Source organism: Macaca fascicularis, chromosome 13 (genome assembly GCF_037993035.2).
Source record: "Macaca fascicularis isolate 582-1 chromosome 13, T2T-MFA8v1.1".
Classification (NCBI taxonomy): Eukaryota; Metazoa; Chordata; class Mammalia; order Primates; family Cercopithecidae; genus Macaca; species Macaca fascicularis.
This window is the reverse complement of record NC_088387.1, coordinates 101251088-101265848: the sequence shown is the minus strand read 5'-3', so window position 1 is coordinate 101265848 and position 14761 is coordinate 101251088. Positions and strand designations below refer to the sequence as shown.

Below are 14761 nucleotides of genomic sequence, written 5' to 3'. Positions count from 1 at the left end.
CCAGCTGTGATAGTGGATGAGTTCACACTTTATACTAATAATCTCCCACTCAGCACATTCCTCACATTTCTACTGAGGCTCCATAGTCCTTCAAGTTACACAGGTTCAGAATTTCCTAACTCTGAAGTCTGCTTTACTCATTCTTCCTTGTTCTTCTCTCTCCTACAATTCCTCCAATCCCTGCCTCCAAATTTACCAAGGCAACTCCATTTCTAAGAGCTTTCACACCCATCCTCTGTGTTTTACTCAATCAGCCACCTGTTTCTGTCAATTCTGCCATCCCAATCTTCTTTTATCCTACCCTCCTCACCATCCCCAACCATAGGACTTGACTGAGGTACTCCTCATCTGTTACTTGGACCCTTGTACAACCTCATAGATGTGGTTTGGGTCTGTGTCCCCATCCAAATCTCACGTCAAATTGTAATCCACAATGATGGAGGTGGGGCCTGGTGGGAGGTGACTGGATCATGAGCACAGATTTTCCTTTTGGTGCTGTTCTTACGATAGTGAGTGAGTTATCATGAGACCTGGTTGTTTAAAAGTATGTAGCACCTCCCCGCACTTCCTCCTGTTCTAGCCATGTAGGATGTAACTGCTTCCCCTTTGCTTTCTGCCATGATTATAAGTTTCCTGAGGCCTCCCCAGTCATGCTTCCTGTACTGCCTGAGGATCCATGAGCTGATTAAAACTCTTTTCTTTTTAAATTACCCAGTCTCGGTATTTCTTTATAGCAATGTTAGAATGGACTCATACACTCATATCCAGATTCACCCCATTACAATTCATTATCCATATGCTATCATATGTTGGTTTTCCTAAATCACAATGCATGTCACCCTTCTGCTCAAAAGCTCACTGGTTGTCCTTCAGCAAAGAGAGTGTCATCTTTTCACTCTGACATTCAAGCCCTCTGCAGTACTACAGATCTGCCTTTCCAATCCTCTCTCCTTCTTACCTTTCCTGTGCTTTGGCTAAACTAGACAATCCAGTGTCCTTACAACACACCCATCTATCTTTCTTTACCCATCTTCTTCCTACACTGCCCTCTCTCCCTTATCTGTTTATTAAAGTCAACTTATATTCAAGATCCATTTCAACCTTTTCAAGAAAAATCCCCCGATTCACAAACTTTCCTCTTTTAAATTCCTCATAGTGCTTTGTTTATATCCAACATGAGACAACACATTTCACTTTTGATAGACAAACGGGCAGACAGACCTCCAGGAACTGCATCTTATTGATCATCGTCTCCTCTACAGAGCTACTGCACAGTGCCTTACACATAGAGGTGTTTTATCAATGTTCATTGAACTGGACACGTAGCCCTGCCCGCATTCTTTCTTCTTGCCATAACCTCATTTTAATAATCATCTAATGATAGTGGCATTTTGTTTCTACAGGACATGAAAGGTTACAAAACTCACATATGTTATTTCAACTGATTTTTATGAAAAATTCTGCAAGGCAGGCAGAATAAATATTATCTCCATTTCATAGGTAAGAGAACTGAAGCTTGCAGAGGTGAAATAAATTGCCCAAAGTACAAGCAAATAAAAAATGTGGCTATTAATTGAACCCAGAGAAGTATCCAGATATACAGTAGAAGACCAAAGAAGGGAGTAGGCAAAGTCCAAGCCCCTACAAGGATCCCTTCTTCTTCCAACCTCACTCAGTACAACAAAGACATTCTGAGCTCATCAGGGGCCCTTTGTATGAGGGACACTGGTCAAGGAACTGGGCAGTGGATACCATGTGACTGCACAATCATTTTGTATTTGTGGCTGTTTTTTTTTCCTTTCAACCCTAGATAGATATCAACAAATGAGCACTGGGAATCTTGGACTCCCTCTTTCCCTCCAAATTAAGCCACAATTCCAGGCCTCCTTTCAGTTTGAACACTCACTAGATTTTTGCTGCTTATAGCTTATCAGGGAAACTCTTGCAGAACTATTCCTGGAACTATTCCATGTGGTGCCCTGGGATTTGGGTCTAATCCCCATGTTTCTCTCACTCTCAAAACTGACCCCTCACTTATCTGCTCATTCATTCGCTTGCCCATCCATCCATCCATCCATCCATCCATCCATCCATCCATCCATCCATTATCCAACAGACTTTCCTTGAGTACCAGATTCATATGCTACCATGTATTATAGCTCCCTAGACTCTTTCTCGCTCTTCAGTTCAGTACACAAGAATATTGTTAAGGCGATGTGTTTCCTTTTCCAGGTAATGCCTGTGCATTTTAACAGTGGGCTTCACCAAGAGAATGTGAAGCTTTATGAAAGAATGGTGAAGGCTGAAGTATTTTTGAATTAAAAAAGGAGGTCTTTTCCAAACAGACCTCACGTAGGATTTGGGAGGTGGTGACCTCCGATTTCTTATTGCCCCCAAGTTACACTCTCCCTTTGCTCTTCAATGTCATGGAAAAGAATGTGCTGTTTTGTATCTACCCTTGTCAGTGATATGAGTGCAAGTTTTGTCGCACAGGTTTTTTGCAGCTTTCTCTTTCTGGAGCTCAGCTTGGAGGCTCTGACTGGACATTTCCAATGTTTAAAATCAGAGTTTGAAGTGAGTGGATATGGCAGGAGAAACCCTTGGGTTTTTATTACACTTGGGATTGTTGGATATTACATTTGGAAAAATAAGGGTGCTTAGGAGCTTAAAGAGCATACATGTATGCCGTGTGGCAGAATTGTTAGGAATCTACATCTCCACCCCTCCTCTCCCAATCATACTTTCTTTGCCTTGAATGGATCCTGGCAGAGCTCCAGGGAGACATCTGGGGTCCTTATTGCCATGAAGCCCTTGGGGCTAGGACTTCCTAGCCATTCCTTCTCCACTCCTGGCAGGCTGAGTGAAATAAAGGACCTGTTGTTTCATCTCAAGGCCTACCCAAGAGCCTTGCCTTGCAAAGGCAGACTGTCAGTGAGGAAGACTATGCGGCACATGAAGACACCAGAGGTGTTCCTCAGGATCAAAGTATGTACAAGCCTTTGTGAATATTTTTTCCTTCTCACTTGGCAAATACAATTCCTGAGATCAATTACCACATCTTTTAAATTTTTCTCTCCTCTTTTTAACTATTCATAAAATATTGAATTATAAAGTATTTAATTATAAAAAAGACAATTACCTCATCTTTTAAAATATTTTTGCAAAATATTTCCCTCCACAGTTTCTCCGTTTCCATTTTTATTCTGTAACTTAAATCACACTATATGTTCTAGAGGTTTTGCTGTGCCCGAACATTTGCGTCAATGCCCTCATTTCACTGTCTTTCAATACAAGTGAGCCACATTGAGTGGTATGATACACAATAAAGACTCCATTTATTTGTTCCTCCTCCCCCAAGTTTAGCAAAATAACTCAGATCCTGATTTTCTTTAACTTGCAAAAAATGCCATCCTTCTGAGTTCAGAGACCTTCAGAGCCCTGGTGCCAGCTTTGGTGCAGGTCCAATTCATATGTATTTCTGCTTGTAGCCTACTGCCTACTGCAGGGCTGGCTCACTGTATGGTTTTATCAATATAGGCAGTTTGAATTTTTTCTGTGCTTTGTGAAAGTTCAATTGGAACAGAAGGATAAATGAAGATTGCTTTTAAAAAATTAGAGGATGATAGTAAGTTCTCCTGGAGCAAGCTTCACGTAGGGGTTCATGACTGTGGTTGATTGCAGCTTTTTCAGTAACTCCATGATGTATATCAAAAATGTGTGGTAGTTTTGAATGGACAGGTCAATCAATCTTTTGGATTCAGCAATAAATTTTTCATAGTAATCAGAGAGTTGGTCTGAAAAATCTTGCAGTTTATATCTGAACTGCTGATGGTAATCAGAAATTATTTCCTTCATCGCAATGGCCTGGCTTTTAATTATTTCCTGAGCAGTGGTAGAAAGCTCTGCAATCTTCTCTTTCCCTTTTCCATCTGGATCGGTAAGGATGCTAAGATATTCCTGAATATTTCTGTGCAGAAATTGCTCAACTTGACTTGAGAGTTGGGAAGTAAAGTCAGAGGCACTGACAATATATTCAGAATGGAAGTCCTTAAGAGCAACTAACAGGTTCTTGATCAGCCTGACTATCTTTTCTTCAAGTTCATAATATTTCACTGTCCAGCCGACTACACTTGGATCAAAATATTCTTCACGAAGGGCCATAATGTATTGATGGATCTGCTGTAACTCCTGAGAAGCTCCCTGAAGCTCGTTTTGAATAAATTCATTGAACTTATGAAGATTAAGGCATAGGTTTTCTTTCAACAATTTAAAAACATATGGGATATAATCATTGAAAATTGTGTTGATCCCATCTTGGATATAATTAATAAGATGAGTAAATTTCATCTCTTTCAGCTCTTTAATGTTACCTTCTATTAGTTGGAAAATGAATTGCAAAATGTCCTGAAGATTACGTAGCACCTCTGTGGTCTTGAGAGACTGAATGTCTTTAAATACCTCTTGGGCTTCTTCTGATAAAACTTTCAACCATTCCCTACACATTGAGATTACATCTATTAGTTTATGTCTCCTTAACTCAAAAGGAAGTGTAATCACTAGGTCTTGGAAATAGGAAAACAGTATTTCTGAACCATTATGGACTTTCAAACATACCTGGGACAGTACCATACCTACCTCACTTATGAACATAGTGCAAAGTTCCTCTCCAGTGTATGTCCCAGGTTTCCCCGGGAACTGGAATCTGGGGAAGTTCAGAAAATCAATGAGTGAGTCAATCAGATGCTTGACTTTCGTATGGAATTCTTGAGTAACTCGTACCAAGCCATCAAACACCTTATCCTTGAGTCCCTGGAAACTAGTTTGGCCTTCCTGAGTCAACAGTTCTTGGTACAGATTCTGGGCCTTGTCCTTCCACTTTTGGTAGGTCCCAGTGGTGCCACTGGCTGCTTTCTGGAACCGCAGGTCGATATCATCAATTTGCCTAATGGCCCCTTGATAAACCCATTCAGCATTGTTCTGCAGATTTCTTCTCAGCTTTGAAGACGCTTCTCTCAGGGTGAGCCCTGTGTGTTCCCAGTGGTACTTGTTGACATAATCATAAAGGGCCCCTGTGGCCTTAGGCACGTTGTCTTTCAGAGAGGTTAGCAAGCCAGAAGCTGCCTCCTCTTCCCAATTAACTTTGATCTGAATTTCCTCATCAGATTCCCGGAACCTCAACTCAGTTTTGAATATGGTGAGTTTTTTATCTGGAGAGGACTAAATGTAGGAAAAAAAAAAAAAAAAAAAGAACATGTTTTCAATTACTCCGATTACATAATATAGTACACTAAAACTTCATTAGCAGTTAAAAATAAAGATCAGAGAATCTTTCATATACTGAAAGGGATTTATCTTTCATATGTCCGTTCGTGTGTTTGTTTTATGGTTAAATAAGTCTACTGTTGTTAATTTCTCTTTATCACATGCCCCAGAAAGGATAAAAAAAAATGCTTAGTGTTTGGCATTTACACTGTGACACTTAACATTAAAACCTTCCTGGGACTGAAAACTGGAAGAGGAGGAGGAGGGGGAAGAGAAAGGAGAGAGAAGAGTCAGGAAATGACAGATAGGGAAAGAAGAAGTAGCAAAAAAGGCAAGTTGGAGCCCACCCTGCAGAGACCCAGAATCCCAATATCAGTACGCATTCTCCAAGCCTATGACAAACTTTTAGTAACAGTAATAGAACCATGTTTAGTTCCCCTCTAGTAACGTCACCCTTGATTTGGCCCTGGCAGAGCTTGTAAATGACATGAGAGGAGTTTGATGTATCTCATCTAGCAATTCTATTGTGGGGAAGAATTTTAAGGTTTTAAATACTTCAGAGACCACCACTCTCTGAAAAACAGACCCTGCATATGGCTGAGCTTTCCTATGATTTAGATGATGAGGTATAACCCTCATCTTTCTGGATTTGTCCAGAATTAATAAATAACAGTGCTGATAGGATGTAATGTGTGCATCTAAAAATTTAAATCAATCAAGGACTCATTGTAATACTTTCTAGAGAATATTTCCTCAGAGAAGAAGTTGCTTACCGCCTGTCTTTCACCTAGTTTGGGGTATCACTGAATGAATATTTGGTCTTGAATTAAATGTATCTGCCCCAATTCTCCACTCTCTCTTGGAGGCGTGTCACTCATTAGGTGGTATTTACCTGAGGGCTGTAGTAGATGTTCCATTTGGAAAAATCCACATCCATGCCCATGGTACCTATGGCTGGGGAGGCTGCTGAGGTGGAGATGCCTTTCTTGTCTTTCTGGTAGCGCAGATGGAGATCAGTGAATGCTGGGCTTTTGATATCGAGGTGCACTTTTCTTTCCCATTCTCTGAAAGCAGAAAAACAGATGAACCATCACGAAAGGGGTATGGAGATGATGAAAATCACAATGAGTTTTGTGGGAGAAACATCACGAAAGGGAGAAAGTTTCAATAAAAGCTCCATACCGAAGTCCTTTGTATTTGCCATCTTCTTCATATTCTGCACTGAAGTCATGGTGTGCAAATGTTCCTTTAGTCTTAGAGGCTAACATACCATCTTCGATTCTGTGTGTTCCCACAACTGTATAGGGGAGATTTTATATTTTATTAGATTCATAACAGTAAAACATAGATGTTTTCATTGTGAAAACTGGGAGAATTTTATCCTACCAGATACTTCACTTATGTTTAAAATATGCAATGTACAGCTCATAGTTGTTTCAAAATAAATTGCTAAAAGACATTGTTAGTCCTAAAATAATTACATAAAAATTAATTTTCTTTAAAGCTGTTTGTCTTGAATGGCACTAGATTTTCTACAGTTTGGTTTTTACATGTAGGGTACACATGTATCTCCTTTCTTAAAATTTTGTGATATTGAGTAATTGTACATCTACTCACAACTAAATACGTAATTATTTACTCATAACTCTCATTGAAAATATGCAGTATCTAGGAGAGGAGGCAGGATATTTCTTACCATTTAGTTTATATTCCAGGAACTGCATGGTTGAGCTGCACGTGGAATCCAGGACTGTTTCGACATGATCTGCTTTGTTTTTCAAACTGGCACGCCAAGTGGCATTATACAGGGGAGAGTCTACCTCAAAGCGTGCAGTCAGTGCTTGAAAGGAAGGAATGAAAATTCCAGCAGGTACAGAGAACTTAATGGAGGGAATCTCAATAGTCTGCTCAGGCATGATGATGGTGGGCAACTCAAAGTCTGCGATCTTGTTGGCTACCACATTTAGATCCAAAACAGCACTGCCAACTGAAACACTTTTTGGAAGCGTGAACTGGGACACATTTAACTGAGATTCAGGCACGGTTATCTCAAAAAAGGGAATCAAGGAGTCTTCTGGTTGAGAATATTTTGTTAACACATCAACTTCAGGGAATTTTACCTCAGGGAGTGCTGGTAGGTTGAGGGCAAATGATGAAGTTCTCAGCTTCTTATAGATTTTTATTTCTCTGAAGTCAAGTTTGTAGGATGGAACCTGAAGATCTGTAAATGGGACATGGAATGTAGGCATGACAAGAACTGAATTTAGATCATTTAGTTTCAGTCCAGGAATAATGAATTCATCAGCCAAAACTTTTACAGGGATGGAGAATGAATAGCCATTGGGGTTTTTGGTGTACACAAAGGCAGTTGAAACACGAAGATGCTGCCTCCTACCAATGCTGGTGGTTACATCCAGCTTTAGGAAGTCCCATAAGCTCTTGCCATAGACTGGTAGGATGATATTTTTGAGGAACCTTAGGTGTCCTTCTAAGGATCCTGCAATGTCAAGGTGTGCCTTTTCTTGGTCATTGGAAAGCTCAACATGGTTCTGGAAAGACCCAGAATGAACCCGGACTTCATTTTTCCATCTGATCTTCTGGTTCTTAGTGTTAGCATTCAGGGCCACTTCCTGGCCAAGGTGGGGGATATCAAGGAAGGAATTGGGCTGACTTGCATGGACCTGAACAAAAGCTGACATTTCCCATGGAGAGAGTTCCAGGGTGGCTTTGCTTGTATGTTCTCCATTTGTGAAAAAGAGGCCCTCTAGCTTTAAGTGATTTTTCATACTGTGCTCCCAGAGGGAATATATGCGTTGGAGAGTGGCTTCTCCAGCAAAATTTTCTTTTACGTCAAGGTTCCAGATATCATCAATTTTGGAAGTGCCTTGCAGCTTCACTGAAGACCGTGTGCTTTTGGAATTCAAGTAAGTGTTGGCCTCACTGGCAATAGTTCCTGAGTAATCCCATGAAAGAACCGAACCCTTGACATCCCCTTTGGTAGATGACTCAATGGAAAAGTAAGAGGTGAGGCTTTCCAAGATCAGCTTATGGTCAACTGCCCCTTTAGCAGTAGAGTACAGCATTGAAGAATTGAAATCATACTTAAATTCCATGGAGGAAGAGACAGTAGGTTTTGACTTGGTATTTCCATTAAGTTCTTGCTTGAAATTAATTCTCAAAATTGGAATTTGGACTTTTGCGGTTGTTGCCACTGACGCTTCCATATTTTTCTTGGTTAAGCTCACAGTACTGTTATGACTACCCTCCACAAATTTGTTGCTCAGAGACAGAGCTGTGGCTAACTTCAATCCCCTTTTTCTTGTCAATCTTGTGGTGCCCTCTAATTTGTACTGCAGTACATCAATGACAGATGAAGATGAAGAAAGGAGATGAGCAACAATATCTGATTGGTTAAAAACTTCAGCATTGGTATTCAGTGAGATGACACTTGATTTAAAGGAGAAATCAAAGGTAATATTGCCCATGGCAGGAATAAAAATATGGCTTATGGTACACAATTCCTTGAAATCTGGAAGAGAAAGCTTGAGATTTCTAGGGACTTGAAGGACTGGCAGTTCTAAGGATGGCAGGATTAATGTGTATGAAGGCACACGGATGTTAGAACCTAGGATGGTGAAACTAGGCATGCTGACTGCTTTTGGAATCCCATAGCCAAATGCCGACATCTCTACAGTGAATGGAGACACTTCAACATTGACAACTGGAACAGTGTATCCAGGAATTTGAAAGGTCCTGGGGAGCTCGTCATGAGATTTTTCAGCTTTGTACTTATCAAACTTAATTTTTGCATCATTATAGGATTTGGTGACAAAACCTAATGCATTGTTTCTGGCTTTTTCAAAATGCTTGTCAAAGGATTTGATGTTCTGACTGGTAAACTCATAAAGCACAGCCAAAGGATTTGTGATGGAATGCCTGTGTGTGTTTTTCTTATACTGAGCTTTTACACTTAAATCAAATGATTGCTTTGTTGTTTTCAAGAATTCCTTCAAGCCTGTTTTTTCCCATAGAGAGAAATCTTTCAGTGGAGGAGTTGTGATTGTTGTGTAAGGCAGAGGCATTTCAGGAATTGTTAAAGGAATGTTTAAGAAATCCAGATTTGCTTCTCCATTTATTCCTATGTGGGCCTCCATAATGTTCTTGTTGTTTCCAGCAGAGAAATTTTGGTTGTACTTATACTGATTGAACCTAGTACTTACTTGCCAACTTGCTTGCTGGGCACTGGGACTCAGAAACAGTGCATAGTTATTCAGGAAGTCTATCTTCCCTGTTAACCTTAATGGAAAACTAACTTTCAAATTCCCTTCATTGTTTGTGGATGTCGTGATCTCAAATGGCTGGGCTGAAAAGAAAAGAGAATTTTTCAAAGTTCCAATAACCTTTCCATTTAAATGAGCATCATGCCTCCCAGTAAACTCTGCCTTCCCTTCTCCAAAAAGTGCCGTGCCTTTAGCAGTTAGAACACTGTGGCCCACATGCTGGGAATCAACTTGTGATTGAATTTCAAGTTTAGAAAAGTTGAGGGAGCCAGATTCATAAACCAAGTTTTGGTTTACTCTTAGGTGCTTGCTATTGATCTTATTGGACAGTCCGAAGGAAGTGAGGGGTCCTTCTATGGTGAAACTAATTTGTGATTCATGTGTTCCCTCATCTGAGAATCTGGGGCAGGCCCATTTCCATGACCCTTTTCCAGAAGAAGTCCATGCTATGTGGCCAGCTTCCAACAGTGTCTTGATCTCATTGCGCAGGTCAGCCTGACTAGAGAAGTCCAGTTTGGGGATGTTCAATTTGTGGAAGTACTTAGTGTTGCTATCCAGGGTAAGCTGATTGTTTATCTTGACAATCACTTCATTACTAAGCTCCAGTGTATTTTTTTCCGTGTGTAAACTTGCCACTGTGTTTGATTTTCCCTCAATAGCATTTCCAAAAAACAGCATTTCACTCCCATGCTCTGTTCTCAGGTACTTGCTGGAGAACTTTACGAACTCCTTCAGAGCCAGCGGATTAATCTTAGGGTTTGAGAGTTGTGCATTTGCTTGAAAATCAAAATTGAGAACTTCTAATTTGGACTCTCCTTTGGCAGTGATGGAAGCTGCAATACCTGCTTCATTTGCTGAAGTGGTTCCATTCCCTATGTCAGCATTTGCATCTAATGTGAAAAGAGGTGATTGGATTTTCAAAATACTATACAGCTTGCCAAAAGTAGGTACTTCAATTGTGTGTGAGATGTGGGGAAGCTGGAATTCTGGTATGTGAAGGTCAGGAACTTGAAAATCATTAAGGTTGAGATTTGGGATTACAAATTCTGGAATTGCGATTTCTGGTAAATGGAAGTCTGGCAGGGTGATTCTCGCTAGAGGAATGTCCTCCACCTTCAGATCCCTGAGATATACTTCTGGAACAGGCCACTGCAGCTCACTGTTCAGCATCTGGTCAATGGTTCTGATGATCTTTACTTTTATTTCTACAAAGTCAATTGTAAAGGAAGGAATGTGGAAGGTGTTAAGGATGGTAAATTCTGGTGTGGAAAACCTGGATGGGATTTTTATATCTTTTAACTCTTTGAAGTTTATCTGAACTGATGGAATCCTCAAATCTGTTAGGGGGACTATGAAATCAGGTGTCTGGAAGGTAGCTTTCTGAAGAGCCTGAAGACTGACTTCGAAGGCAGGCATGGTCCCAAGGATGGTCTTGATTTCAGGAACAGTGAACCCTTGCTCTACCAATGCTTTCACATGTTTAGCCCAATCTTGGATAGAATACTGCTCTGCAAAGTCAGTAAGGTTCTTAGCAGCAAGAGTCCACCAATCAGAAATGTAAGTGACAAGTGTGCTATAAACCTGGCCTACCAGAGACAGGTATCGTTGAAGTTCCTGCTCAATGTCCATTTGATATATTCGGTCTCGTGTATCTTCTAGGGTCTCTCGGAATTTGGCCTTCATGTGAGCCAAAGATGCTGAACTTAAAGCATCCTGTAACCAATCGATGATTAAGGTTATTTTGGTGTCCTGTAGGCTTTCCAGATACATTGCGACTGTGGCCTTGGTTTCCTGTAAAAACAGTTTTAATGCTTCAGCTTTTTGTGGTAGTTCCAGAGCCTGAATTTCACCATTGAGTCTCTGAGTCAGCTCACGGATTTTGTTATTGGTTTCATCTACAAACTGGTGGTAATCAAATGACTTTAATTTCTTTATCAACATGTCAAGGAATTTGTTTACATCTTCAATGAATGTTTTAAAAGATAGTTCATCAAGTTGCTTGACAGCATCATCAATAAATCCAACCAATTTCTCAAAGTAATCTTTTATCTTAACTTGTTGTAGGACATTGCTTAGCTTCTGAATAGTCTCCTTCAACTTATACTGGTGGGCCAGCTCTACTAATTTATCCATTAAAACCTGGATTTGTTGGTCTACTTCATACCTCTCAATTAACTCATGGACTTTGGCTCTGAAGGCATTGATTTTCTCAGCTACTTCAAAATCCCCAATAAGATTTATAACGAAGTGTTTGACATACTCAAGAACATCATTTATTCTTTCAAATGAAATTGTAGTTCCCAGTTGATCTAAAAGCACTCTAACATCAATAGCCTCAATGTGTTGTTTTAACTTTCCAGCTAGGTGCTGGATGTCTATATTCTGTATGTGTCTCTTAAGCTGCTGCAGTTTTTCTTGTATCCGGATTCTGATTTGGTACTTAGTATCCACATTTTGAATCCAGGATGCAGTACTACTTTCAATTTTGTTAAAATCTATATTTTCAATAAACAAATGTAGATCATGGATTGTTTTTACTAAATTTACACGGATATGATAGTGCTCATCAAGACTTTTTAATTTTTCAATGATTTGATCAATAATATTAGCAATAGCTATTTTCAAATCATGTAAATCATAATTATCTTTAATATACTGATCAAATTGTATCATATATGTCTGAAGTTGAGATAGTTTTTCATTAAAGTTGATTTTGGCGTCATCTAATGCAATTTGTATATCATTTTCTGTAATTCTATACTTTTTTGTAAGAGCAGTCAGTTTCTCCTTGGCACGTGAAACTTGTCTCTCCCAATTGAATGAATTCAGATAATCATTAGCTTGCTGTGGGAGTTTTCCCAGGGCTGCTCTGTATTTTCTTACAAATTGATCAATATTGATGCGCTTCAGGTGTCTCTGCATGTTTTCCAGTACAACTATAATAGTTCGTTGATTCCTCTCAAAATATTCTTGCAAGGTCTCAAAAAATGGGAGGTTAATGGTGTGAACATCTTGGTTTTTATCATACTTTACAAAAGCAACAATTGTAAATTCTTGGGGCTTTTCAACAGCATCTCTCATCTCTAAAGCATCAATGACATTGACGGGCTCACTGAGTAAAAGTGGCACTTCAATTGGGTAGTCTAGTAGAGTGAGGTCAGCCAGAGCTCGTCCACTAAGCTCCACACCAATTTTGTCTTTAGTGTTGTAAGCATCCAAGTCCTGGCTGTATTCATTGTTGTTAAATTGGGTCTTGAGTTTCCAGGTGCCTGTCTGCTCAGCTAGAGTAAGTAGGGCACTGACTTTGTGTTCAAGAGATGTACTGATGCTTTTCCTAGACATGAGATGATGACTCGTGGAGCCTTTGTAATCATGAGAGAAAGTGAATGCCAGAGGTTCTGCTTTCAACAGGAATTTGCTATACAGCTGCCCAGTATGTTCTCCCCAGAGAACAAGTTTCCCGTTGCCATTTGTATGTGTATCAATGGTCATGGTAAATGGAGCCATTACAGAATGGAAGACATTGCTGAAATGCAATGAGTCTGAATTATAGTTTGTGCTAATGTCAATGGCTGAAGCCAGCCCAGCGATGTCTGTGTTGAGCCGATGGCTAAACTCCACACCCTGAACCTTAGCAACAGTGTCTGCTTTGTAGCTTGCTGATAAGGCAGCAGAAGAGATGGTATAGATGTGTTTTATTTCATTATTTTGGTAGGCTCCTTTTAGATTACCAGCCATATGCAGCTTCAGGGGTTCTAGCCGTAGTTTCCCATTGTTGGTCAGATCCAGAGCATTGTATTTCAGGTCATTGTTTAAAGTCGTTACCAGAGAATAGGGCTGTAGCTGTAAATTAAAAGTTTGCTTATAAAACTTGTCAGAGCTGTAAATGTTGTCAAGTTTTGAAGAGAAGTCCAGTGATAAGCCTGCAATGTTCAGACTGTTTGTGTGGTCAAATTTCATTTCGGCATATGAGCCCATCATGTCATTTGAGAGCTTAAGTCCTTCTTGACTGATCTTGAAGTTGAAAATGTTTTTGCTGTCAACACCCAGAATCATGGCCTGATAAGCACTTCCCAGTGATAGCTCTGTGAGGGCGGCTTTCCCATCTAGACTGAATTTTGCATTGTGTTCCCTGAAGCGGCCATTTGTTGTTAATTTCATAGACGCCCCAGAGAGGCCAATCTCTGCATTCAGCTCATTCTCCAGCACCAGGGGACTATACTTCAAGTTGGTCGTTGCACTGGTAGATACTCCATCTTGGCCAATCCTTAGTGTTGCCTTGTGAGCGCCACTGTTAATTTTGTCAGTGCCCAAGATGTCAGCATTTAACTCAAGACCATGGGAATTTAGTGATCCAGAAAGCAGGCTGAAGAACCTCAATGACTCGTAATCGGCCTGATATTCAGAACGCAGCAGTGCATTTTGCTTAGAGAAGGTCATATCCATCTTGTTAGAAGTGGCAAAGTTCTCATACTTCCCATTGGTGTCAGATTTTAAAGTCAGCTCGTAGTTCTCGTACTTCAGGGAAGCAGTATTTTTAATGATGCCACTTTGCAGATCAGAGGTGGAGATCAGGGAGAGGGTTCCATCTTCATATCTTCCTGTTATCTGGTTGGTGCCTTGGAGGTAGGAGGAGTTAAATCTCAGGTTGGACTCTCCGTTGAGCCGGCCAGTATTAGGATCCCTCTGACAAGACAGGCCATATGTGCCTTTAGCATAGAATGAAGAGACTCTGAACTGCCCATCAATCTTGACTTCTTTGACAAACAAATGCTGTTCCTTTTTTGAGTCCAAATGAACTGAAGCAGACATCTGTGGTCCCCAGGAACTAGATGCATCGAATATTAGTAAACCTTTTGAGACTGGGTTGTTTCCAAGTTTTTCTACATGACTGAATTTGATATTCGAATCTAGAAATTTGTGGCGTAGAGATCCACCACATGATAGTGTGAGCGTATTCTTGTGGTCATATGTTGCTTCTCCAGATCCTAACATAAAAATGAAAAGACATTAGTTAAATTAAGCAATACATTTCCAGAGCAATCTCTGTGTGAAAGTCTTTCAATAATAAAGTCCCATTTTTCTGGGCCAGTTGTGCAATAGACTCCTCCACCTGTAATGCAAACATAAAATCTGATAGCAAAAGGCATTCCTCCAGGAAGCCTTGCCTGACCACCACAGGCTTTGTTTAGGTTCCCTTGCTGAGTGCTTCTACTCTA

The 14761-nt window shown here is 40.2% G+C and overlaps 1 protein-coding gene across 1 annotated transcript in view; it reads right to left on the bottom strand.

The window, feature by feature from the left end:
• Positions 1 to 3181: 3181 nt before the first annotated feature.
• The window catches only part of APOB (apolipoprotein B), a 42149-nt gene continuing 30569 nt past the window's right edge, over positions 3182 to 14761 (bottom strand). Inside the window, exons 26-29 of the mRNA XM_005576465.5 lie at positions 6959 to 14530; positions 6445 to 6559; positions 6155 to 6326; positions 3182 to 5217 (exon numbers count right to left, since the gene is read on the bottom strand). Of these exons, the coding sequence (XP_005576522.3) occupies positions 3613 to 5217; positions 6155 to 6326; positions 6445 to 6559; positions 6959 to 14530 (9464 nt within the window). The 3' untranslated portion in view covers positions 3182 to 3612. The remainder of the gene's footprint in view (positions 5218 to 6154; positions 6327 to 6444; positions 6560 to 6958; positions 14531 to 14761) is intronic.